The sequence below is a fragment of the Salmo salar genome, chromosome 29 (genome assembly GCF_965601325.2).
Source record: "Salmo salar chromosome 29, fSalSal1, whole genome shotgun sequence".
NCBI classification, from domain to species: Eukaryota; Metazoa; Chordata; class Actinopteri; order Salmoniformes; family Salmonidae; genus Salmo; species Salmo salar.
This window is the reverse complement of record NC_138319.1, coordinates 25879255-25902766: the sequence shown is the minus strand read 5'-3', so window position 1 is coordinate 25902766 and position 23512 is coordinate 25879255. Positions and strand designations below refer to the sequence as shown.

General features: G+C 40.7%; 2 protein-coding genes across 3 annotated transcripts in view; one reads left to right on the top strand and one right to left on the bottom strand.

Moving 5' to 3' along the window:
* Positions 1-5500: 5500 nt before the first annotated feature.
* On the bottom strand, positions 5501-14272 carry hus1 (HUS1 checkpoint clamp component). Of its 2 annotated transcripts, XM_045710532.2 has the most exons (9): positions 14000-14272; positions 13042-13169; positions 8552-8728; positions 7615-7722; positions 7368-7442; positions 7032-7131; positions 6777-6905; positions 6538-6646; positions 5501-6186 (listed from the first exon to the last, which is right to left on the bottom strand). In XM_045710532.2, exons 1-8 carry the CDS (start codon positions 14265-14267, stop codon positions 6546-6548), a joined length of 1086 nt encoding a protein of 361 aa, XP_045566488.2. In that variant the 5' UTR covers positions 14268-14272; the 3' UTR covers positions 5501-6186; positions 6538-6545. The 2 variants fall into 2 exon arrangements, with proteins under 2 accessions (XP_045566488.2, XP_014036916.2); XM_014181441.3 differs by lacking the exon at positions 6538-6646 and having other exon boundaries at positions 14000-14258.
* Positions 14273-17630: 3358 nt separating this feature from the next.
* LOC106590383 (receptor activity-modifying protein 3) overlaps positions 17631-23512 on the top strand; it is a 28906-nt gene continuing 23024 nt past the window's right edge. The window contains exon 1 of the mRNA XM_045710916.2: positions 17631-17931. Coding sequence (XP_045566872.1) covers positions 17838-17931 — 94 coding nt within the window. The 5' untranslated portion in view covers positions 17631-17837. The remainder of the gene's footprint in view (positions 17932-23512) is intronic.

The window sequence follows — 23512 nt, the reverse complement described above, 5'->3', positions numbered from 1 at the left end:
GAAAAATCTGCCGTTCTGCCCTTGAGCAAGGCAGTTAACCCCCAACAACAACGTCCGAAGACATGGACGTTGATTAAGGCAGCCCCAGGCTCCTCTCTGATTCAGAAGAAGACACATTTCGGATTGAATGCATTCAGTTGCGGAACTGACTAGGTATCCCCTTTAATATGGTTTGGTTCCGTTTTTCAAATGTGTAATATGGTTAAAATCCTTAAGAGTCTATTGACGCACCCATGTGTCAATCTAAGTAACATAATAAAGAAATACCCATAAAAATATGCCAGTTTAAGCTAGAGATATCAGTTTTTGGGCTACGTCTCAATCCACCTCACCACCTATGCCTATGTCTATGTCTATGCCTTCCGCATCTGCAGACCATGAGACATCCCGAAAATCGGTCTTTTCACAAAAATGTCTGCAGTGTCCGAACGGTTTGGCCTACAAAGTATTATCACTACTCTATGGAAAGGGGAGATTATCACAAACACGACCCCCACAAGTGACACATCTGAAGGTAACCTATGCAAACTAATGGAAGTATGGAGGTAGTTTGTTTGTGCCAACAAATATAAGGGATTAAATGTGTAAACAAAAAAAAAAAGATTTCCTGAGCTTTCTTATATCTCCTTGATATAGGACAGACACTTCAAAACCTTATTCTACATTTGTGATCTATATTTTTTTTTGCCATCTATGAATGTGTTATTCAGTGCTTTTCTATGAGGTAGTAAAGGCCAAATTCAATATTTGATATATCTAATTGATCAGCGGTTGTCAAAGCTGAAATTAGTGTAACAGTCAGGCATTTAAAGTATACTCCATTTTCTAAGTATCACATACTATAAAACGTTATTCTTCCGCATACTCAAATGGAATACTATTTAGGATGCAAGTACGGGTATTCGAACACATCCAGGGTCTCAATTTACTGTTTACTGTTAGAATAGTTGAATACACAATGTGTAAGTTTGAAATTTGGTTGTGCATCAGCAGTTTCTCTCTTGTTTTGTCAGTCACAGCAAGAGAGAGAGAGAGAGATGGGAAGGAGAGCAGTGGCGGTTCTAGACCATTTCAACTGGGGGGGCCAAGCTGGGGCCAGTTGTACTGTTGGAGGGGCCAGTTACATTAGACGTTATTATTGTCATATCGTTTTCTTCACTGCATTGCAGGCATTAGCAGGAAAAAGACCATGTTCATAATCATCATCGTTGCCACTGTCTAATAACGGATGTAAAAAAAAGAATAACACATTTTTGCTATGTAAAAATTATTTCATACTCCACATTTAGGGGGGCCACAAGGGGGTCCAAAATTGTTATCACAGGGGCACTGAACCCCCCCCCCCCCCAGAAGCGCTAGTGAAGGAGAGAGACCAGACTAAGCAAATTAAATGCAGCACAAGCTTAATTATTTAATTAAAGCACTGTTTAAAATTGTTGTCAAAGGCCACTAAAACAAAGCATGTTGTGACTTGTTTATGTTGTGTCAAAGACCAAGCATCATATGAACGGTTGTCTTTGCATCAATTATGTTCACAACATTTCATTTAAAAAAACATCCTCTTTGCAATCTTTTCATTTAAAAATGCTCCATAATTCACAATCATAATAATTGTTTCCACCTGAGTGGCGATCCTTAATCTGTAGACCAGCATCATAACTGTATCAGCACAGGCACAACATTTCACATGTCCATTTATGTAAAGAGAAAGAGACTGGCAGCCTTGCATAACACATTCAGTGGGAAGAAGATCAAAAGGTCCCATCCTAGAGTTTTCGTTCATATGATTGCAAGGTAGTCATGAACTATAGCTCCGCCCACATAGCCTGCACAACAACAGCTCTAGAAATCCTGTGTCATACTCTTTTTGGCCAGACAGAATAAGATACATGGGCTGAGGACAACGAGGGCTATGTGCTTGCAGTCTCCACGGAGGACGTATGTAAGTCATTGAAACGTATTAACCCTCGCAAGGCTGCCGGACCAGACGGCGTCTCTAGCCGCGCCCTCAGAGCATGTGCAGATCAGCAAGTTGTTGTGTTTTCGGACATTTTCAATCTCTCACTAGCTCAGGCCGTTATCCCCACCTGCTTCAATATGTCCACTATCGTCCTCGTGCCAAAAATAGGGAAAGTAACTGAATGACTACCGACCCGTAGCACTCACTTCCGCCATCATGCTGTGGTTAGAGAGGCTAGTGAAATATCCCATCACCTCCTCCCTCCCCGACCCTCGCCAATTCACCTTCCGCCCTGAAAGATCCACGGACGATGTAAACACCATTGCAATGCACACTGCCCCCACCCACCTGGACAAAAGGAATGCATATTAACAGGAATGCCTGTTCTCTCCGCTTCTATCACTCAGACACGGGCAGTACAGGAGAATCATGGGAAAAAAACGGACAGAATGGCCAATAGCTTCTACACCCAGACCATCAGGCTGCTAAATAGCCATTGGCTAATAGCGTCTACACCCAGACCATCAGGCTGCTGAATAGCCATTGGCTAATAGCTTCTACTCCCAGATCATCAGGCTGCTGAACAGGCATTGACTCATTATCGTTTCATTTACTTCTCATTGACCTATACTGTTGGAGCCTAAAAAGGCCACTGAACCACGCAAATACATTTTCGAGCCTGTGCACGTGACAAAGAAACTCTACCAACCATCTACACATACTGAGACATAGGGGTGCAGTTTTGCTCGCTCGTATGCTTTCGGAGCGCGTCTTTGTCAAACTATCAATATTAAGAGACCCCCCCAAAGTTGGACTTTTGTTCCCATTAGAGGATCTCATGTCTCTGGCTTCCCAGTAGAGGAGCTCATGTCTCTGACTTCCTTTTAATGGGCCTATTGATTGTAACAGGCTGCATGTGTTTCAATTGTTTGGCGAGTGCATTGAGAGACCAGAGCAGCAGGATCGTAAGTCATGCAAGATGTCAGAAGCAGAACGGTCTACTTAGATTTTTTTTTATAGCCAATTTAAAATCAAGACAAAGGAAAAGTCTATCCATACATTATTTTAAGCCGTCTGTTCCTAAGACTTTATTTTGTAATTTGACTCATCACCAATGGTGTAAAAGTACTTAAGTAAATATAATTTAAAGTAGTACTTTAGTAGTTTTTGGGGGTATCTGTACTTTACTAAACACACATGCTTTGTAATTGTCAGAATGTTGGAGCATGCCCCTAGCTGTCCCTAATTTTTTTTAAAGGAAGAAAATGGTGCAGTCTGGTTTGCTTAATAATATAATGAATTTGAAATGTATAATTTTACTTTCCATACTTAAGTATATTTTTGCAATTACATTTACTTTTTGTACTAAAGTATATTTTAAACCAAATTCTTTGACTTGTTTTACTGGGTGACTTTTACTTTTGTCATTTTCTATTAAGGTATGACAATTGGGTACTTTTTCCACCACTTCTTAGCACTCATTAAACGGCACTGTAGCACATGATAGCAATGCCAGTTTCAGAGACGGTGTTCTCCAGAAATATCACGGATGTGGTGCGCCGCCGAGTGGCTAATAATGGTAAAATCATTGCGCCTGATACATTGTATACGTCAGTCTGTTAACAACAGCATCTGGTCCGTTCAACAGTTCAAATTACAGCATCTTCTTATTTGCGTGTCTCGGAAATATTGTCGTAAAAATCAGGGAATTAATTTTAGTGGTTCAGTCTGTCCTGCTATTAGATTCAACACAATAATCATGTTTCAGCTTTTTGGGATATCCCATAATGCACTACCAATTTCTACAAAGAACAAAAATTATTTCTCAAAATATTGCATCTATTTCAGCGCGCAATCATTGTACTAAATGCAATGGTGGAACATATGTTGTTCGCATAAGGTTTCTACAATGTCACTAACCATGACTAAAAACTATATTTGTTCATGTCTATATAAATACATATGGCGATATGTTCTGCAGTTGACTGGTCCGATTGTAGTGGGTACAAACGATTGATAATGTTCACAGTCAGTTACGTAGAGTCCACATTTGTGACCCCAACCTGCTCACTACACAATTTGACTAGTCTTTTGGAAAACAGAAAGAAGCGTGTTTCTCGTAACTTGCATATACATATTTCTATTATCACACATCTTGTAATACTTGCTAGTTGTAACCATGATCAGAAAAATAATATACAAAAAGATTTGCCTGAACTCAATCTAACAAAATATAACTAGACCAAAAACAATATACGTCAACCCATCAACTATCCCAACTAACGAAACAACTCGGATTTCACGAATTAATTTTACTGTCTAATGAGCTCATGAATATTCAAAATAATTCCCAGCGTACATCGCGGCCCTACAGTTGTGATTGCACATTTCTAAATTACGTGCAGTAAACAGTATATCACTCAACGCGTGGATATATCACATTAATATACGATATTCTGCACACTACATGAGAAATGTACAATCACAAACCACTACCCAAAGTGTCGAATCCGTACTACCGTATAAATAATGTGCACCAAAGAAAAAAATGTTTCCTGGTTGGTCCGAAAGCAGTAGAAATTACACTTGATTGGTTCAGTCAGTTTAATAAGAAATCCTGGTTTCTTCTCTGCACCCTCCCACTGTAGACTTTAACTAGCCTTTTGCTTGGCAAACATTCTTATGTTACCACTATCCAAAAACATTAAATAGAATTAAAAAAGCATACAAGATACCGATCGCTGCTGCTGTACACAGCCCATCTAACCTACTACCTACCTCATCCCCATATTTGTTTTGGTTTTTCTGCTCTTTTGCGCACCAGTATTTCTACTTGCACATCCTCATCTGCACATAACGTAAACTCACTCACATTTGTACAGAATGGGGTTACGTACGTTATATCACTCCTATGTAAATTGCTAAATTGTAATTACTTTGCCACTATTGGCCTATTTATTGCCTTACCTCCTTACTTCATTTGCACACACTTTATACAGATTTTTCTATTGTGTTATTGACTGTACGTTTGTTTATGCCATGCATACTCTTTTGTTGTTTTTGTCGCACTGCTTTGCTTTATCTTGGCCAGGTCACAGTTGTAAATGAGAACTTGTTCTCAAATGGCCTACCTGGTTAAATAAAAGGTGAAATAAAATAAATAAAAAAACAAGCATTTTCCAATCCAATCAAAACAAGCATTTCCCATTTTCCAGTAATCTCTTTGTGTATGTCTAAGGTCCTTCTGTGTGTCCAGCACCAACTGTGTACGCAACCATCTAAAAACGACTATAGTCATATTCAAATTAATCTAGGGATAAAAAAAAAGACAAATTATTTCCTTTGCAAAATAATCCTGTGGTTATTTAATTTGTTGCCTATGCTATTACAAGATACCATGCATTGTACAGACTGGTAGCACATCTTTTGCAAGGGGTCATTTAAGATTTCCAAAGTGTCCTTATCCTTCAATCTGCCTCTATATTGCTACCGGTATATGCAATGACTTGAACACATTTTTCACTACAAATAACACAAGTGTTCTAACAAAAAAAATGTTTTATCAACAGTACATACAATGCATGAAGGCTGAGCGTGTAGCTACATATTGAGTGGAATTATTAAACTATGTACAGCAATACAGTAGCAACATACATAGACAATACATTTAAGGCCTTGAGATTTGTAAGCGCATTAAATAAAATACTAAACTATAATACACAAACTTTGTTCGAGGTCTAAGAGTACAACTTTTACATTTTAAAGATGAAATTCATGAGCTTCCACTGAGAATAAGTTATACTTTTGGAAGTGCATGACGGCAGTGTTGATTTACAAGCTTTTCACGTTTTCATGTAATCTTAATCAACCACAACTTCTCAAATGAATGGAATGTGTAGTCTAGGATCGCCCATCCCTCCTCCTGGAGAGCAACCCTCCTGCAAGCTTTCTTTCCAACCCTTAGCTAGCACACCTGATTCTACGGCTCATTAGTACCTAGATTAGCTGAACGAGGTGTGTTACAATGGGGTTGAATCAAAAGCATGCCTACACACTAGCCCTCCAGTAGGAGGCATGGCCAATTTGATCCTGAAGAAAACAAACCTTCTCAGCTGACTTTTGTGTTAGACAACATTTGTCTTGCTAGGCCACCGCTGGGATGAAGTATTGCAGAGAAACGTCTTCGTGCAGCAGAATCAAATGAATGATCCTCTTGTGGACAATATCTGGTGGGAATAATAGATTGCTCATCAGTGCTCACCACTGTAGCTCAGTTGGTAGTGCATGGCGCTTGCAACGCCAGGGTTGTGGGTTCGATTCCCACGGGGGGCCAGTATGTAAAAATATAATCAAAATGTATGCACTCTACTGTAAGTCGCTCTGGATAAGAGCGTCTGCTAAATGACTAAAATGTAAAATGTAAAATGATCTCAATCATGGAGTTTACAGTGGATCTTATGACACAGTCTAAGATATTTTTTCCCTCTCACACAATTCAATTCATGTCCACATCACTACTCATAATATAGTGATGAATCTGATAAAGCATCACAGAAGATGATGTAACCGTAACTCACTGGTACAGTCAAGGCTCTCTGTCTGTCATCAGATGGTATAATCCAATCTTCACCGACCCTGGTCCTAAAGAGATACATGGCGTGCAGATCTTGTGCGGCAAATATGTTACTTTAGGGTTGGAACAAAAGTCTGCATCACCTTGTGGGTCTTTGGGACCAGGGTTGGTGACGTTGAAATTAGAGGAGCTGATTGGTCAATATGGTTAATATTAGTAAAAAGTCAATGAGAGTTGACTCACTGCACATGGCCTTGCTAGGGTTGACCTGCTGGCCCATGAGGAACTGTTGCAGCTTGCGGATGTCCACGCGGGTGTGGGCCATGACCTCAGGGTCCCTGCTCTGACTGCGCCCCTGGGAACCATCGTCACCTGAGGAGGGCCAAAAGAGACGAGACTGAAATTAGTTTGTTGCCATGGCTAACATTAGGTTTTTCAAAAAGGTTTTGCTACGGTGTGCCTTAATGCACACAACACAAGTAAAGGGGATGCACCTACCCCAGGGAGGATTTCCCAGATCTTTGAAGTGGGTGGTGACAGACACCAGGTCAGTTTCAATCTTCAGGTTCATCTCTCCATTCAGGTTGGCCTCCATCACCTAGGACAGAGGGCAACGTGACTTTGTATTGAAAGCTAATAATCCAATCAACAAACAGCTCTATTTTACGTTACTTTAAAGGACATTGTGACATACTGGTGACTTCCAAACAATGTTTTACTTTTCTTTTTTTCTTTTTTATATTAAACCTACACTGAAGATATTATAACAAATATATCATAGTATGTTGGGGGCATGTGTAAAATTATCTGAGCTCATAGTAAACGGTCTCTTACCAGAAAGTTAGAGAGATTCTTCATTCGATCCACAACATTTTTCATAGTTTTCAGTGGAGGCAAATATATGCTCACCTGCAAAGCATTTAGATATAGTTATCATTACAACAAATTAAATAACAGTACACTTGAAGTTTTAAACTGGCATTACTTAGAGGACTTGCCTGGATGCCAGTCTGGTTCTGCTTTAGAGTCGGCTACGGCAGAACGAGACTGGGATTCAGGTTAGAGCGGCTCTGGTACTCACGTCAAAGTCTGGCATTCTGGGCTCTTTGAAGTCGTGCCAAAGCCTTCTGGGTATCACATCCACCGGGATGTCATGGGTGACAACACGACTGACGCTGGAAAGTGTTGGCTAACAAGGAAGAAGAAGAGGGCAGGGAAAGATAAAAATTCTGACGTATCCAAACTTATAGCCAGCCAGCTAGGCGGATGAGCTGCCTCTATGAAGTTTGGTTCCGCTCAAAGTTATTTCCTACCTGGAGAAACTTTCTTTGCCACTGTTGGGTTCTGAGAATATGAAAATAAACGTATTCATGTCACTGCTGGAGTGCTGAGGGTTAGAGGGTCTATACCAGAAGTGAATGGTTATAAGAGGAAGGTATATAGAGTGTGCTATTAAGCTTTGAATGTGTTGAGTGCAGGGAAGAGATTACATGTGGCAGGCATTGATAAGGGGAGAGAGCCATGGATTAGTGATGGAAAGGGGTTGAGGTCAGGTCAGCTTAAGGGAGAAATAAAACTTTATGGCCGTATAACTAGTGTCCTGCCTAGCAGTAAAGAACGATGTTTGTACAGATGAGTAGGAGGTTAAACGGTTAAATATCAGTGCTCGTGTGAAAATGTTTTTGTCTAATGCAGCCGTATTGGTCCTCTGGGAAGAATAAACTTGGTTAAGCTTTCATAATGTCCGTTGAGTGTTTTACTCTGAGAATTAGAACCTAACACCACGAACGTCTTGCTTTTAGGGGGGTTAAGACAGTTTCATTTATAGGTGTTAAACGTTAACCTGTTTGTTAGAAAAGTGTTATATACTGACTGACTGCTTGACATGTCAAAGTAGTCACTTACAAACATGGACAATATAGTCAACAGAATTACACATCATAATCAACACAGCCCAGTGAGTGTTGATAGTTTTCCCTTGAAGCAGACACACTGGATATAATTGCTGTAGCTCTTACCAGTTCTGCAACGAGAGTGAGACAAGGACAGTGCTTCTTGGTCAGTTTGATCTTCACACACTTGGCATTCTGAGAGGTTCTCAGAGCCCTGGAAAGGTTCTCGGGGGTCACCTCTAGGCAGATCTCATTAGCGTCGGGCGCCACACCTTCCAGCTGATACTCATCAAAGAAGTTGGCCTGGTCAAATACAAAACAAATAGAGAATGGCTTGTTGGATAAGTATAGAGCAGACACCAGTGAACACAAGTGTCTCTACAAGCCAGAATGTTGAATAAAATTATATTTAGACTTACTTTACCGGTTGTCCATGCTGTTAGTTTTGCTGTTAGGGGGTGGAGATGGGGTATCCACAGGAAAATGTATACCCGACTTTTTGCGTCGCCAGTAGGTTCTGTGGTTTGAATTTGCAATCTTCTGACATATTGCACATCATGCTCAATATGTAAACAATAGCCAAATTTAACCAAACGTAGTTGACCAAAGCACATTTCCTCGCAATCAGCTGGAAGTGGTTGAGAAATTTGCCAGCTAATTGCGTGGGACAACGTTCGGTCTATGGTTACGCTCAGCCATATTGTGCAAGTGTTTGTCACGTGCGATAAACCGATATACAGACCAGCAGGTTGATAACGCTTCCCTGTGGATATTTTGTCCCAGATTACCTCCAACATAAGGACAAAATCGTCAGACAACCGGTCAAGTAAGTTAAAATGAAGTTATCACCATTTCAACATTCTGACTTGTAATGATTGGAGAATAAACTGGATGAGCTCTGTTCAAGACTATGCTACCAACTGGATATTAAAAACTGTAATATCTTATGTTTCACCGAGTCACCTTTTACAGATGCACAATTGAGAGCATCCTGTCGGGCTGTATCACCGCTTGGTATGGCAACTGCACCGTCCGCAACCGCAGGGCTCTCCAGAGGGTGGTGCGGTCTGCCCAACGCATCACCGGGGGCAAACTACCTGCCCTCCAGGACACCTACAGCAGCCGCTGTCACAGGAAGGCCAAAAAAATCATCAAGGACAATAACCACCCGAGCCACTGCCTGTTCACCCCGCTATCATCCAGAAGGCGAGGTCAGTACAGGCGCGGACTGAGAAACCTTGGACCGAGTGACTGAAAAACAGCTTCTATCTCAAGGCCATCAGACTGTTAAATAGCCACCACAAGCACATAGAGGCTGCTGCCTATATACATCAACTTGAAATCACTGGCCACTTTAATAAAAGGAACACTAGTCACTTTTATTATGTTTACATATCTTGCATTACTCATCTCATATGTTTATACTCTATACCACCACAAACCGATGCTGGCACTAGGACCGCACTCAACGAGCTGTATAAGTTCATTGGCAAACAAGAAAATGTTCATTCAGTGGCGGAGCTCCTAGTGGCAGGGGACATTGAGGCATGCATGAGAGCAACACCGTTGTGTGATCACGCTCTCCGTAGCTGATGTGAGTAAGACCTTTAAACAAGTCAACATTCACAAGGCGGCAGGGATTAACAGGACATGTATTCAGAGCATACGCTGACCAACTGGCAAGTGTCTTCACTGACATTTTCAACCTGTCCCTGACTGAGTCTGTAATACCTACATGTTTCAAGCAGACCACCATAGTCCCTGTGCCCAAAAACACCAAGGTAACCTGCCTAAATGACTACCGACCTGTAGCACTCACGTCTGTAACCATGAAGTGCTTTGAAAGGCTGGACATGGCTCACATCAACACCATCATCCCAGATACCCGAGACCCACTCCAATTCGCATACCGACCCAACAGATGACGCAATTTCTATTGCACTCCACACTGCCCTTTCCCACCTGGACAAAAATAACCTGTCCCTGACAGACAGTACCAGTCAAAAGTTTGGACACACCTACTCAATCAAGGGTTTTTCTTTAGTTTTATTATTTTCTACATTGTAGAATAATAGTGAAGACATCAAAACGATTAATTAACACATATGGAACCCACTTTGCCTTGATGACAGGTTTGCACACTCTTGGCATTCTCTTAACCTGCTTCATGAGGAATGCTTTTCCAACAGGCTTGAAGGAGTTCCCACATGTGCTAAGAACCTTTTGGCTGCTTTTCCTTCCCTCTGCAGTCCAACTCATCCCAAACCATCTCAATTGGGTTGAGGTCGGGTGATTGTGGAGGCCAAGTCATCTCATACAGCACCATCACTCTCCTCCTTGGTCAAATAGCCCTTACATAGGCTGGAGGTGTGTTTTGGGTCGTTGTCCTGTTAAAAAAGCAATAATAGTCCCACTAAGCGCAAACCAGCCTTGCTGGTTAAGTGTGCCTTGAATTCTAAATAAATCAGTGTCACCAGCAAAGCACCCCCACACCATCACATCTCTTCCATGCTTCACGGTGGGAACAATACAGGCGGAGATCCGTTTACCTACTCTTGAGTCTTACAACAAAAATCTAAAATTTTAACTCATCAGACCAAAGGACAGATTTCCACCGGTATAATGTCCATTGCTCGTCTCTTCCACCTAGTCTCTTCTTATTATTGGTGTCCTTCAGTAGTGGTTTCTTTGCAGCAATTCGACCATGAAGGCCTGATTCACGCAGTCTCCTCAGAACAGTTGATGTTGAGATGTATCTGTTACTTGAACTCAGTTAAGCATTTATTTGAGCTGCAATTTCTGAGGCTGGTAACTCTAATGTACTTATCCTCTGCGGCAGAGGTAACTCTGTCTTTCTTTCCTGTGGCGGTCCACATCATCGTGCTTGATGGTTTTTGCAGTGTAGACAGTGTAGACATTGTTAATGTTGTAAATGACTATTGTAGCTGGATATTTTTTATGAAATATCTACATAGGCGTACAGAAGCTCATTATCAGCAAACATCACTCCTGTGTTCCAATGGCTTGTTGTGTTAGCTAATCCAAGTTTATCATTTTAAAAGGCTAATTGATCATTAGAAAACCCTTTTGCAATTATGTTAGCACAGCTGAAAACTGTTGTTCTGATTAAAGACGCAATAAAACTGTCCTTCTTTAGACTAGTTGATTATCTGGAGCATCAGCATTTGTGGGTTCGATTACAGGCTCAAAATGGCCAGAAACAAAGAAATGTCTTCTGAAATTCGCCAGTCTATTCTTGTTCTAAGAAATTAAGGCTATTCCATGGAAGAAATTGCCAAGAAACTGAAGACCTCATACAACGCTGTGTACTACTCCCTTCACAGAACAGCGCAAACTGGCTCTAACCAGAGCAAGAGGACAAGTACATTATTGTGTCTAGTTTGAGAGACACATACCTCACAAGTCCTCAACTGGCAGCTGCATTAAATAGTACCTGCAAAACACCAGTCTCAACGTCAACAGTTAAGAGGCGACTCTGGGATGCTGGCCTTCTAGGCAGAGTTGCAAAGAAAAAGCCATATCTCAGACTGGCCAATAAAAATAAAAGATTAAGATGGGCAAAAGAACAGACACTGGACATAGGAACTCTGCCTAGAAGGCCAGCATCCAGGAGACTGAAAAGATTTGGCATGGCACCTCAGATCCTCAAAAGGTTCTACAGCTGCACCATGGAGAGCATCCTGACTGGTTGCATCACTGCCTGGTATGGCAACTGCTCGGCCTCCGACCGCAAAGCGCTAGAAAGGGTAGTGCGTACAGCCCAGTACATCACTGGGGCCAAGCTTCCTACCATCCAGGACCTCTATGCCAGACGGTGTCAGAGGAAGGCCCTAAAAAAAAGACTCCAGACACCCTAGTCATAGACTGTTCTCTCTGCTACCACACGGGAAGCGAGACCAGAGCACCAAGTCTAGGTCCAAAAGGTTTCTTAACAGCTTCTACCTCCAAGCCATAAGATTGCTGAACAGCTAATCATTAATTGCATTAATTGACCCTCTGCCCCTTTTTTACATTGCTGCTACTCGCTGTTTATTATCTATGCATGGTCATTACCCCAACCTACAAGTACAATTACCATGACTAACCTGTACCCCTGCACATTGACTTGGTACCGGTACCCCCTGTATATAGCCTTGTTATTGTTATTTTATTGTTACTCTTGTATTTATATTTTTACTTTAGTTTATTTAGTAAATACTTTCTTAACTCTTTATTTTTCTTAAAACTGTATTGTTGGTTAAGGGCTTGTAAGGAAGCATTTCACGGTAAGGTTGTATTTGGAGTATGTGACAAATACAATTTCATTTGATTGGGACTGTTCTGGAATGCCAAGCCTACATGTTAGAGACAAGACTAAGTATTTCACAGTCGGATAAGAGGTTATTTCCATATAATGGAAACAGACAGACTGGCCTCTCCCTGGAGTTTCTGTTCTGCTCCCTTCACATGCCAAATTTAAAATAGTGGGCAACAGTGTCCAATTCATAATCCATAGGCCTACATGTAACAATTGAGAGTATTAAAAACATAATTGTGTGAGCTATCGAAGTACAACTCATTGGTAGAAAGACATATTGTATTGCATGGGTATGTACCTGAGATAATTCACACCACATGCCGACTCCTCCGCTGGCTACCTTACCAGACAGTACAAAATATAGGTTGTTTGGAGTAAGTCGCAGGATGCATGTCTTCGTTAGTTTAGAGATGGTATTCACCACACCTGATGGGGAGAAATCAAAGGTAAAACGCTACCAAGTGTTGCATGTTCGACTCGCAAGGGTACAAAAAAAAAGTATGAAATGTATGCATTCACTACTGTAAGTCGCTCTGGATAAGAGCGTCTGCTAAATGACTAAAATGTAAATGTAAATGCAAGAGAAAATTCACGAGGGGTTCTGTCCATCTCTAACCCTGTCTGGACCTTAAGCATAGAAGTTGCCTGTTTACCTCTTGGTCGGTTCAGGGTTCAATTGATAAACATGCAATCTCTCGAGTCGCGAGGTCATCTTCCAAATATCGTCTCGTTGAGCAAAGGATTTTTTATTGTTGCTGCATTTAACTAATGTTAACCCTTTCCCCAACCTGAACACAATTACCCTTACCTGCTACGTTAATTCACCTAACCTACTGCATAAGTATTCTATCACGAAAAGTCCATTCTGACAAAGGCTGTATCCCATATAACCAAAACCGAGTCAGAGAAGTTTGGTCATGGTATATCCTCTTTGGCAAAGTTGTGTTCTATCAGTCACAGATAGAACGATGAGGTTTAAAGTTAGTTATACAAATCTTTGTATCAGTGTCTTTCGGCTAGTTTAGTACACACTTTGCAGACAGCACCCGCACCAACCATATATTTTCTCTTGCAAGTGAAACACGCTTGTTAGCAAGTAACAGTAGTTGGTATAATTGTTCAACTTTGTGAAGCCTAGAGAAGGACTTTGCTCAAATTGTTAGTCTAGCTGCTAACGTTATTAGCTAGCTAGCAATGAATGCTTAATACTAGTTAGCTACACAAGAGCAACATTACAGTATTAACGTTAGACTTACGTGTGAAATGGTTGAGGCAACCAACATCAATCATTTTTGCTCGGAACTTCATGTTCAATTTTATTTTAACTGACAAAAATTTAATATTTTTTTCAGGGAGTAGCTTCGAGCAAAAAGTGTTGTTGTGACGTTCAATTTGGCCCGCGCGCCAATGGTACATCCCTGTTATACTTTCCCTGGGAAACAAGTATTTTGCCTTTTCAGTTCCTATTTCATTTGGCTGCATTGAGACGTTTCTTCTTCGATGAGGTTTAACGGCGGTTGGCATCCAATAAATGTTGCACTACTGCCATCAACTAGACTGGAGTAAGTCCCTTATACTTTGCTTGGGGAAAAAAAATAATTAAAAACCCACCACCCTACTCCACTAAATCTATCTAGTCTTATCTTAGGCCAACAGCCTGAAAGGACGGGACACCACCACTCAACATACAATGTAACTCTTCTGACGTCAAATCTCGTACACCAAAATTTTCTGCGAGTTGCAGTACAGTTGATAACCATTGCTGTAAACACTAAAAATCCAATCTTACTGAAGCATATATCACTTGTTAGCCTATCCCTCTGTACTGGTTCAGATCTACTACTCACACCACTCCTCTCAGGATCCCTCCTCCTTCACCCATCTTCCTCTACTTCGTCACTATCTCAGCATATTACAAATTCTGCACTACTCTAACCCTGGTAACCTCAACTTGCCTCTCACCAGACATTTCTGATCCCCAGCCCCTTGAGCACCCCTACAATTAGCACATGCCGCTTCTTTCCTAAATGCTACACATACAGTTGAAGTCAGAAGTTTACATACACCTTAGCCAAATACATTTAAACTCCGTTTTTCACAATTCCTGACATTTAATTGTAGCAAAAATTCCCTGTCTTAGGTCAGTTAGGATCACCACTTTATTTTAAGAATGTGAAATGTCAGAATAATAGTAGAGAGAATTATTTCTTCCAGCTTTTATTTCTTTCATCACATTCCCAGTGGGTCAGAAGTTTACATACACTCAATTACTATTTGATAGCATTGCCTTTAAATTGTTTAACTTGGGTCAAACATTTTGGGTAGCCACAAGCTTCCCATAATAAGTTGGGTGAATTTTGGGCCATTCCTCCTGACAGAGCTGGTGTAACTGAGTCAGGATTGTAGGCCTCCTTGCTTACACACACTTTTTCAGTTCTGCCCACAAATTTTCTATAGGGTTGAGGTCAGGGCTTTGTGATGGCCACTCCAATACCTTGACTTTGTTGTCCTTAAGCCATTTTGCCACAACTTTGGAAGTATGCTTGGGGTCATTGTCCATTTGGAAGACCCATTTGCGACCAAGCTTTAACTTCCTGACTGATGTCTTGAGATGTTGGTACAATATATCCACATCATTTTCCCTCTTCATGATGCCATCTATTTTGTGAAGTGCACCAGTCCCTCCAGCAGCAAAGCACTCCCACAACATGATGCTGCCACCCCCGTGCTTCACGGTTGGGATGGTGTTCTTCATCTTGTAAGTGTAAGTGTCGGTTCCGTCCCTCTCTTCGCCCCAACCCGGGCTCGAACCAGGGACCCTTGCACACATCAACAACTGACACCCCACGAAGCATCGTTACCCATCGCGCCAAAAAAGCCGCGGCCCTTGCAACGCAAGGGGAAACCCTACTTCAAGTCTCAGAGCGAGTGACGTCACTGATTGAAACGCTATTAGTGCGCACCACCGCTAACTAACTAGCCATTTCACATCGGTTACATAAGCGTCCCCCTTTTTCCTCCAAACATAACGATGGCCTTTATGTTCAAACAGTTCTATTTTTGTTTCATCAGACCAGAGGACATTTCTCCAAAAAGTATGATCTTTGTCCTCATGTGCAGTTGCAAACTGTAGTCTGGCTTTTTTTATGGCGGTTTTGAAGCAGTGGCTTCTTCCTTGCTGAGTGGCCTTTCAGGTTATGTCGTTATAGGACTCGTTTTACTGTGGATATAGATACTTTTGTACCTGTTTCCTCCAGCATCTTCACAAGGTCCTCTGCTGTTGTTCTGGGATTGATTTGCACTTTTCTCACCAAAGTACGTTCATCTCTAGGAGACAGAACGCGTCTCCTTCCTAAGTGGTATGACGGCTGCGTGGTCCCATGGTGTTTATACTTGCGTACTATTGTTTGTACAGATGAACGTGGTACCTTCAGGCGTTTGGAATTGCTCCCAAGGATGAACCAGACTTGTGGAGGTCTACAATTTATTTCTGAGGTCTTGGCTGATTTCTTTTGAGTTTTCCATGATGTCAAGCAAAGAGGCACTGAGTTTGAAGGTATGCCTTGAAATACATCCATAGGTACACCTCCAATTGACTCAAATTATTTCAATTAGCCTATCAGAAGCTTCTAAAGCCATGACATTTCCTGGAATTTTCTAAGCTGTTTAAAGGCACAGTCAATTTAGTATGTGTAAACTTCTGACCCACTGGAATTGTGATACAATGAATTACAAGTGAAATAATCTGTCTGTAAACAATTGTTGGAAAAATGACTTGTGTCATGCAGAAAGTAGATGTCCTAACCGACTTGCCAAAACTATAGTTTGTTAACAAGAAATTTGTGGAGTGGTTGAAAACGAGTTTTAATGATTCCAACCTAAGTGTATGTAAACTTCTGACTTCAACTGTACCTTTGTCTCATGCCCTTCTGCACACTTCTCACACCTAGGAACCTCCCTCCTACACACAGCTGCCACATGCCTATAAGCTTGACACCTGTAACAACTAAATGTATTCAGTACAAAAGCTTGTACTTTTCACCTTTATTTAACTAGGCAAGTCAGTTAAGAACAAATTCTTATTTTCAATGACGGCCTAGGAACAGTGGGTTTACTGTCTTGTTCAGGGGCAGAATGACAGATTTTTTACCTTGTTAGCTCAGGGATTTGATCTTGCAACCTTTTGGTTACTAGTCCAACGCTCTAACCACTAGGCTACCTGCCGCCCCTTGATGACTTGATAACTGATATATCCTAACATCACTTTGTCGGGCAAAGACTCAACATCAGAACTCAAAAGAATAGAGAATGACCTTTTTGTTTCTCCACTCGCCACCCTGTCTATGGCGCAGGGTCGCACCAAACAACGAGCATCACAAACACCGGGAATCTTCCTCTTCATTGGTCGCTAAGCAAAATGTTGTTTTTATTTTATACTAGGCTACTTTTCCTTAGGTATAGGCTGTAATACTTATAATATAACTTTCATTTATGGACATGTATAGAAATATTAAAGCATTCAAAAACATTGCATAAGAATTAATAATGCTACATAAAATGAAATGTAATGATCTATAACGCATTTATAAAAGCTTACAATGTCTTATTCTTCAAATCAAATCAAATTGTATTCGTCACATGCTTCGTAAACAGCAGGTGTGGACTAAGAGTTAAATGCTTACTTAACCACCCTTCCCAACAATGCCGAGAAAAATCGTTATCATATCATTCATATTAAATGGTCAATTTCATGCTTTCTTGCATATGGAATGAGATAGATCGTACCCTTCCTCTCCCTTCCTCTCTCTCTCCTCTTTTCTCCCTCCCTCCTTCCCACCGTCCATCTGAAAGGATGCAAGGAAGCGCAGAAGTCATTTTAACAACGAGATGTGCAGGAAAGCCCATGTGGAGGTTTGATCAGAGGAGCCAGACTTGAGGAGGTGTTGCGGAGTTCGAAGTTTCAAACACGGGCCGACAATCTTGCGTGACGACAGACTCGTGAACTATGAAGGAACTTGCACTCGCGTGCTTTCAGTGAATTTGGATAATTATGGTTTGCCACAGACATTCCTCACCCAGCTGAGATATCATTGAATGCATCGGAATCGTGTGTGTGGGATCTTTATTCACGACGTGATGGATACAAATTCTTTGGCTGTGTTGAAACTCTTACTTGTTGGAATTTTGGGTGAGTATTCTATGGTATTTTATTAGCATATTATGTAGTCTAGGATAGTTTTCTAGATGATTAAAATAAACTATTTCTTAATGATTTAATAGTCTATTTTTTAGCATGTTGCGTCTGTTTTAAATGGGTTCATATCATGGAATAAATTAATGAAAAATGCATTATAATAATTCTCAGATCCTTTTGATTGAAATCTGCTGTCATTGTTCATTCTGTAGCCAATAAGACATTTTAGTTGCATGACCTATCATCTTTAAAAAGGCTGATAATAAATATGAAATAAAATGGATGTTGATCAATCACTTCATGAATTTCATAGAATTTCATAATATATTTGATCAAATATAGTTAATAGCCAACCTAACACCATCTGTCTCTTGACCCTGGTAGATATGTAAAAGACTGTAGGCCAATGATAAAATGCCATTAGAATTCATTAAACAATATAATAACCTCCATACCAGTATGCTGTTCAGAAAATATTTCTTTAAAGGAAAATTCCACCCAAAAATGATATTTTGGTATTTGTTTCATTAGTCCATTGTTGATATAGTCCCAAAATGTTTTGCATGTCAGCAATCAAGTTTTGAAGATATATGACTTTCATAATGCAGAAATACAGCCGGTAGGATAGATTTTGCATCAAAGGATGTTCCGTTTTACATCATATGATGCAAAATGCATCCTGCCGGCTGTATTTCTGTATTTTGAAAGTCATATATCTTGAATTTTCCTTTAACGGATGATGACGATGGATGTCGATTGAAAGGGCCTAATGCAGCCTATACGATTGTCTATAATGACAAGCAATCATTAATATCTTTCAGTTACCACAAATTCATGTTTATATTTGTAACATATGTTACAAAGATAAACTTTGTTGTCCCGGTGTTGAGATTAATTCTTCTTTGGGGAGGATTTTGTTCTGGTTCTCTCATCAGGGGGAGACTTGGACAGGAACCCACCTCCATATACCCAATAGCTTATATTCAAAGCTGAGGCCCAACGATTATGGGTCAGGGATATAGTAAAGTCCCCAAAACTGTCCAGAACTCTCCTGGATACCTGCCATGTAGACTATGTACCGCAAAACAGCCGATGTACAGTGGAAAATGCAAAGGCAGGTTTTGAGGTTTACAACCCAAATGGGACCTCTTACATGCATGCATGATATCCTCAAAAGCTGCATGAGTCCAACTGTATGGGGCACAGGGGGACTATGATTTATATGTTGTATTTATGAAAGATTATGTCATTACATCAGTGCTGCAGCACAATTAGCATTGCTCCACTGAGTAATGTCTGTTTACTTGAATTAGCAGATAATAATGGTTAGGCTATAAAGGGGCATCGAAATTCCGAAACCAAGGAAAAAGCCTTAGGCTCTTCAGTTCTGCAGGTTGTGGCTCCGGTATTTGCATGAGCAGTGTCTTCCTCCTTGAGTTGGCACTCAATCAATAGCGCTGCTCTGTTAATGGGTCACCGCCTCTGATAATGTAATAGTGCTGATGAGCGAAACCCTCAGTTGGAACCCAGGCCTTTGGCTTGGCTTCCCACTGTCACAGCAAGAGGGCAGAGTTGGAACAGTGTTGTGGCTCAGCCAAGGATAGTGTAGAATGCTCTTTGTGTGTGTGTGTGTGTGTGTGTGTGTGTGTGTGTGTGTGTGTGTGTGTGTGTGTGTGTGTGTGTGTGTGTGTGTGTGTGTGATATGTGTGTGTGTATGTGTGTGTGTGTGTGTGTGTGTGTGTGTGTGTGTGTGTGTGTGTGTGTGTGTGTGTGTGTGTGTGTGTGTGCCGTGGCTTTCTTCTCACACTCCTGAGGATAAGCAAGTAACACATAATGTCCTATCTCTCACAATAAGCCAACATGTTTAGCATTATTATTCTCTGCTTACTGGTTCAGTCAGTAGTTTGAATATGTGGGCCAGGAATAAATCCGGTTTCGGCATGTGTCTGTGTGATGTGGAAGTGGGGTACGCTCACTTGGATTGTGTGGCCGTCTGGAAGAGAGTACTCTGTGTGAATTGAAACTGAGGTGAACCCTCATTGCCATTTTTCATACCTCAATAGGGGTTTTAAGTACACTGTAAAAACAAATCCTGTTGTTTTTACAGTAACTTACTGGCAGCAAATTACCTGTAAATTACTGTAAAAAAGGTACAGCCTGTTACCATAAATTCCAAATAAATGTTGGTTTAACAGTACATTAATGTAAACTTTACAGTAATGTAAATCAAATCAAATGTTATTTGTCACATGCGCTGAAAACAACTTGTGTAGACTTTACTGTGAAATGCTCACTTACGAGTACGTGGAGTGTAAATATAGACTAGTGAGTGTGCGTAGGGTCAGTGCAAGATAAGAGTCAGTGCAGATAGTTTTGGTACCATTAATTGACTATTTAGCAGTCTGGCTATTTAGCAGTGTTATGGCTTGTGGTAGAAGGCATGTACTGTTAAATCAAAGTTTATTTGGAATTTACGGTAACATACTGTACGTATTTGTACAGTAACTTACAGGTAACTGGCTGTCAGTAAGTTACCGTAAAAACAACAGGACGTTTTTTTAACAGTGTACTGAAATGGAGTGCTGTGTACGTTTTCTGTGCCTGACTCTAAATGGGGTGGCCATACCTGTGTCCTCTGTCTCACTCACTCGCACATGCATGCGCACACGCACACACACACACACACACACTTTCTTCTCTTTGTCTCCCTTCCTATCACTCTTATACACAGCAGGTCACAGAGCCACTTTGGCAATGATCATTGGCACTAAGACAGATTTTCTAAATGAGCGTGGCTGACAAAAATTGTGACTTTCCATTAATTAACTCTTGTGCTGTGACTTACTAAGGCGGACACAGATCACACCTAATCTTGGCAAGGGTCATTGGCACTAAGACAGATTTTCTAAGTGAGCATGGCTGACAAAAATGGTGATTTTCCATTAATTAACTCTTGTGCTGTGACTTACTAAGGCGGACACAGATCATGCCTAATCTTGGACTAAGAAGACATTTCGGAAGAGAGAACCGCCATTGAACTTGTTTTTTTAAGTCTAGGTCTAGGCTTAATCTGTGTCTGGAAATGAATGTGTTAGAAATAAGATTCAGTGGTGTAAAGTACTTAAGTACAAATAATTTAAAGTACAAAGTAGTTTTTTTTTACAATTCATATTTTTGACAACTTTTACTTTTACTTCACTACATTCCTAAAGAAAATAACGTTATTTTTACTCCATACATTTTCCCTGACACCCAAAAGTACTTGTTACATTTTGAATGCTTAGCAGGACAGGAAAATGGTCGCTATCACTCACTTATCAAGAGAACATCCCTGGTCATCCATATTACCTTTGATCTGGCGTACTCGCTAAACACACGTCTGAGTGTTGGCTATCCGTATAAAAAAAATCTTTAAAATGCTGCCGTCTGGTTTGCTTAATGTAAGACATTTGAAATGATTTATACTTGTGCTTTTACTTTTTACTTTTACAGTTGTATGGGGAGACAGATATCGATGCTGGTTCTCATGGAAACCATAGCCTTGCCAGTTTAACTGTTTGAAATCTCCCTAAACGACTTTCTTTTGACTTCCGGGTCCCTTGTACGTCAATACTTCTGCTGGATTTAAAGCATTGTCATTGTGTTGTGTCGCCATGCAACTGCTAGAATGCCAATGGTATTTGATTTTTTTATTTTTATTTAAGTTCATGTGCTAATAGACTGCCTTGCAATACCAGTGTTGTTTAAAAAAAGATATCTTCCAAACATATTATGTGTGGTATTTGGAGAGAACTGAAGGCAGAAGGAGGCTGGAGGATATTTTTTCCTTTTTCATGAATGGTATAGTTGACTTGAAGCAGTGACCTTCAACTAAATGCCTCAGTGACTTTTCCCCACTGTATTTTCTGTTTGGTTTTCTCTCCCCCATATTGGAATGAGTTTAAATTTCAAGGGCTTTTATTGAGTGGCTCAGAGGCTTCCGCTCGTTTACCACGTTGTCATTTTAAGATTCTTTATCTGTAACCAACAGTCTGCCTTGGTAATATTGACTGATCATGGTGATGTTGTCACACACCCATTGTATTTTCAGTTAACAAAAGGGAAGCGTTCCCATTTGGTTGTGAGATGACATTATCTAATCCTGTCTGAATATTATTGGAATGGTGTCAGGTATGATGCTCCAGAAACATCCTCAGCACGTTCAAGCAACATTTCCATGGCTTTTTGAGAATGATTGTCGCTGCAATGTTTTTTCAAATGGGACATTCTCAGAACAATTCCATCCTAGACAATTAGATGTTTGTCACGTCCTGACCAATATAAGTTGTTATTTTCTATGGTAGAGTGGTCAGGGCATGACAGGGGGTGTTTTTGTGTTTGTTCTGTTTTCTATTTCTATGTTGTAGTTCTAGTTTGTCTATTTCTAGGTTGGGGTTTATTGGGTTGACCTTCAATTGGAGGCAGCTGGTCCTCGTTGCCTCTGATTGGAGGTCATATTTAGTAGGGGTGTTTCTGCATGTTGTTTGTGGGTTATTGTCTTTTGAGTAGTGTGTTGTACTCTCTGCGTCACGGTTTGTTCGGTTGTATTTTCTAGTATTGCATTCAGTTTCACTTTTAATAAATATGTGGAACTACGGAAACGCTGCATCTCGGTCTGCTCCATCGAACAGCCATGACAACTTTAGAGGAAAATTATCATTATGTGAACCCAAACATGTTTTTAAGCTTAAACAGAGAAAATACACCTCAGATATTTGGTCAGGTATCTGTGTTTACATGTGTCCCATTGTCTACACTCCCCACAATAACTTTCCTCTCCAAACAGGAATGGGTTAATGCTATAGCCTCTCTGGAATGTCCCTCCTTGCTTGGAGTGACCATCCCTCACATGATTTTAATTCAGGCTTTCTCTTTCCCCGGCTATGCAGCGTTTATTTCGGTCCCTTTTCAACATGGCCATTCATGACAACCCCTTCCTGCTTTTGTTTGCGAAGTCCAGAGAGCCTCTCTCTGTCTTCAACATCCATGTCAATCCTCAGTCGCCTTTTCCACTCCACTTTCTCATCCAATCCCCCTGGCCCAGTATCACGATCCCACTTTGAACCTTACCCTATGACTTCGGATTGAGGCTGTGGTTGCCAATCCACAACATCCACGTAATCTTGAGCCTTTGTCCACTTAGTGGTTCATTCCCTCAGTCAAAGCAGAAGTCAGGCACAAGGTACAATGTAGGGTCCTAATTTGAGCCAGTTTGCTACAGCAGGAATATAATCTTGCAGCAACAGGAAATGGTCATTATTATGTGGATTATCAATAACTGACAAGGGTTGATACGTTTTCCGTAAGGAAAAATCTAATCAAAGTGGAAATTACAAACTTCATAAGCCTTTATAAACCTCATGCACTACAAGTTTTACATTTGCAATGCAGGAACGTTTTCCTGCAACAGGGTGATCAAATTAAGATCCTAAATCTGTAGTCTAATACTTCAGAACCTCTTGGGGCTAAATGGAAGACGTGTTAGCAATTAAGAATAATTTCATAATATGTACTTTTGTTCATTATTTAGGCGAAT